Below are 4,387 nucleotides of genomic sequence, written 5' to 3' on the forward strand. Positions count from 1 at the left end.
GTGAGGAGTAGTGTTGAGAGCAGCAGACAGTTTCACTTTCACTTGTTTGCTTTGTTACTGCACTGCAGGAGTCATGGCTGGGTGTGTGGGAAGGGGGGTGGGTGTGCGCTCTGCCATGAGGAAGTTCGGCTTAAAGACACGTCCCAGGGACGTTTCTGGTACCAAAAGACGTTTCTGGTCCCCACCTGTCATTTTGCTCCTCAGCATGGCTTCATAAAAATGCTGCAGGTTTTCTCAGACATGCATGAATGAGTCAAAGCAAGGCTTTGGGCATGTTTTATGAGTATATAACATTATAACATGATATAAAACTCAAAAAAATTGATTTTACATGATATTGCCCCTTTAAAAAGGTACAAAGCTGTTGGTTAGCATCATCTTTAATATTCCCTCAATAATAAATCTGTCTGTTGATTAATCCTGCAGTTGCTCCCTGATGTCATCAGCTCATTATCATTTTCTGAATTGCGGGTCATTTTTTCACAAGTTGGTCAGCCCAACTCGGACCCAGCTCTGCCTCTGTTGGGGGCTCAGAGGGGCATCAGAGGCGGGCTCATTTCACTCACCTTTCTGCTTCCTGTTTTTTCTGAATGCTCGGAGGAGGACAGAAAACGCGTCAGTCCTGGACTGAGCTGATTTATGAATGAGTCTTTAGTGTACTGCCACAGGAGAATACTACAACAACATCAAGTATTACCACCTACACCTCTGGATTACTCGGAGCATGACTACAGCCCAGCCTTGATATTTAACCAGAGCAGCATCAGGACTTTTCTGATGCCTTCTGACAGCTGTGGGTAGTGATGTTACAACTCTGCTCCCGATCCATCCCTAACTTTATGGAAACTTCGTAAACCTCCGTAAGTTTCCCAAGTTTCTGTGGGAAGTGATTTTACAGCTTGAGTAGCTGTTGATCATTACATTAGTTTGAAAAGGTCTCCAAACAATATTATCATTTATCACAATCATTTCTGAGACAATTTGTCGTCCAGCACAATGTGTTATTGTGTCAGGCCTTCCCTGCAGTTTGGAAGTRGCTCATGTCAGGATAATCTGGATTAGAGTGTTCTCATTAAAGTTGTAAAATAGGTGTACATTTGAAAGCTATTAGAAATAATGTACTTGATAATGTGTTGTTCTAAAAGCTTGGATAAAATAATCTTTGTGAGATTTATTTATAGCAGAAGTCAGCTTTAAGTTTTTGTTTCAAAAACTTTGTTTTTTCTAGAGTTTCGGTAAAGTACGCCTCAGAATACAGGGATTTGTAGCTGAATGTTGTGTGAAAATACTGAGTCAAAGAGATGTGTGTGTGTGTGTGTGTGTGTGTGTGTGTGTGTGTGTGTGTGTAGAATGATCTTTGCACTGTGTAGTTCTGAGCTGGTTTCTGACGCAGTGTTTTAGTTTGTGTCACATCTTGCATCATCCACCCAGCGTGGAATCTGCTGTTACAGAGATGCTTCAGATAATATGTATGTGAGGCTCTGTGTAAAACTTCTGAACACTCAGTATCTTACCTGTAGTAGATATCAGTTTGAACAACCTTAGTTTCAATAAATAGTTTCATTCTGACAGTGTTAACAAGGTTATTCTCGTCTGAACAACACAAAGACCAAAGTATGTTTTAACTCTTCACTTAACAGTCAGTCCAGCATTTCCCTTGGATTTGCTTACAATCTTCAAGTTATTTGCAGTGGAAGTGTCTTTTGAAGCCATATATCAGTAGCACTTCTGGTTTAATGTGAAACATTGTGAGTTGAAATATAAAGTTTCTGCCATAAGAACGGAATAATGTGAAACTATCAGAGGTGTCAGGGTTTCCTAAATTGAGATTTGCACAACCCGTAGAATATAGTCCAAACCGGGGTCGTTCAAACTGCTATCTGCAACAGGTAAGATGTTAACTGTTCACAACCTTTCCACAGAAAGAGTCTAAAATCATTTGTCAGACTTTAACTTCAGAGACATCCTCCTGTTGACCCACAGAGCTGATCGAGTCTGTCTCCTGCCTGCTTTCCTGGCACAAACAGATGTTTCATCATGACACACCATTGTTGGAAACATTCTTTGTGTGTGATGCTCATCTGTAGATTAACCTGCAGATTAGTGGTTTTGATGTGTCTACATGAACATTTTAAACATTTTTATCTCTTCAACAATGTAAAAAGTTTTTCATTTATTCTTGACTGTTGTGTGTTTGTTAAAATGTGTAAAAGAAAACAATGCAAYCACAAGTAGACTGGACTCAGTAAATGTACAGATATACTGTATTGACACAAAATAATATACATTTTTACAGTTGATGACTGGATTTTCTTTAAATTGTAATTATTTTTTGTTTGTAAAGAAGACTATTTTATTTTAGAATGACTGTGCATCTCATGGTGGTGKTTAACAGGTTTTACTGGTGACATCATCTTAAAGATTTAGTGAATGTGAGTTATRACCATTATGTTTGGTAGACTTTGAGTGCTCTCAAGTGACTAAAAAGAGATGTGCATGAGATGTCAACGTTCACTTCTCTGGAGTCTAACAGGTGAGTAAAAGAGCTGTTGAAAGGAAACTTAAAGGCTAATATTTTTCTTTTTTTTTTTTTCCTTCATCCATAGAATAAAGATCCCAAAATGTCTCGCGTTGCTCTGGAGTCGCTCTACAGGCTGCTCTGGGTTTACATCATCAGGATCAAGTGTGAGAGCAACACCGTCACGCAGAGGTCAGCTGCACAACCAACAGAAACGTCGACAATTTATCAGTTCTGGTGTGAATCATTTTACCAGCATCACTGTTTTTTTTCAGTCGACTGCTCAGCATCGTGTCAGCACTTTTCCCCAAAGGTTCCCGGAGTGTGGTGCCTAGAGACACGCCCCTCAACATCTTTGTCAAGATCATCCAGTTCATAGCACAGGTGGGACTGAAGCCTGTACTGTGACTTATTGGAATAATTGTAACAAAATGTGTTTGTACAGTATATACATGATGCACACATCATTGACTCGTGTCATGACTCTCATCTGCAAGCTGGTATTTGTTTGATTTACTGGATTTTGCCAACAGCCCTGATAGAAAAGAAGSAGAGAAAGATGGTATCTAAACCCTACATCAAACAAACCATGAGTGATTGCTTCAGAATAACATGCAGAGGCCTGCAGACCTGCCTGTTTGACTCAAATCAGCTGTGCTGAGAAACTGAGATCTACTGATAAACATACAATAAAGTTTTAAAAAGTACATGAGCTTACCTACAGTAGAAAGGTGTTTTTTTTTTTGGAACACATCATGGCATGCTTCATTCTTTCCTAGCTCTCCAGTGGTGGAGCCAGACATTTTTCTCAGGGGTGGCCGGACTGGCACCACTACTCACACAGGGGTGGCCAGGAACATTACATGATTTTTTTTTTAACTTGAAAGTTTCTGCAGATCTTTGTGTTTTGGTTTTTTCCTTATGTCCTCATACAGGCAGTGACAACCTTTATAAACATGGGCGTCAGAACCATTTTAAAAGTGGGGGGACACACTGTTGGTGAGTCTGGGGGTTCTCCCCCAGAAAAAGTTTGGACAAAATAAATGGTGTTTCCTGCATTCTGGTGTATTTTACCAGGTTGTTAAACATACTTTTACCTACTTAAATTAACACTTGATACAATTATTTCAGAGACAGATTTTTCATTAAACTAGTTCCATCATCCTGTTTTAAAACTCACTGCTGTGGCTGAGATAAAATTAATTAGTCACACTTTATCATATCTGATGACTTTAGGGGTGCCTTTTATTTTTAAATGTTTTATTGATTTATTTTTACTTGTAACACATGTCATTGTGCCAAATAATGATGACTCTCAGCTGCATGTTTAAAACTAACATTATAAATTTTACACAGTGAATTTAGTGAATTAAGAGGCATGTTTCACTTTTTCTGATTTAGTGATAGGTCTACTCAACATAAACACAGAGCGTCATGCAGCCTTCATAACATAAAATGGCACTATTATGGTGACCAATAAAATAAATAAACATTTGTCACCATAAGTCCAAAAGTTGACACCATAAGTCAGATTACAGACATATGTTCTGTATATAAAGAAAATCATCACTTCCTTGTCATTACTCTTCTTCAGTGATAGAGCTTGGCGATGTTTCAAACTGTTAAACACTGCCACCAACTGTTCAGGARGGTTATTACACCCCTAAATGTTGTTTCACTGTGTAAGGCAGTGGTTCTTAACCTGGGTTCGATCGAACCCCAGGGGTTCGTTGAGCCGATCTCAGGGGTTCGGCGGAGCCTCTGCCGCGGAGATAAAGACACATTTGCGTAAAGTTGTGATGACACGCCCCACTTGGCCATCACTTGCTGCAGAGAGATTGCTTGGCCAATCAGTGCTGGCCCCAAAAA

The 4,387-nt window shown here is 39.4% G+C and overlaps 1 protein-coding gene across 1 annotated transcript in view; it reads left to right on the forward strand.

The window, feature by feature from the left end:
- Nucleotides 1-4,387, forward strand: part of LOC106531640 (protein furry homolog-like) — a gene marked incomplete at its 3' end in the record, with an annotated part of 82,800 nt that overhangs the window by 65,394 nt on the left and 13,019 nt on the right. The window contains 2 exon segments of the mRNA XM_014027543.1: nt 2,607-2,710; nt 2,794-2,902. Coding sequence (XP_013882997.1) covers nt 2,607-2,710; nt 2,794-2,902 — 213 coding nt within the window.

This window comes from Austrofundulus limnaeus, unplaced genomic scaffold (genome assembly GCF_001266775.1).
Source record: "Austrofundulus limnaeus strain Quisiro unplaced genomic scaffold, Austrofundulus_limnaeus-1.0 Scaffold660, whole genome shotgun sequence".
In the NCBI taxonomy this organism is placed as follows: Eukaryota; Metazoa; Chordata; class Actinopteri; order Cyprinodontiformes; family Rivulidae; genus Austrofundulus; species Austrofundulus limnaeus.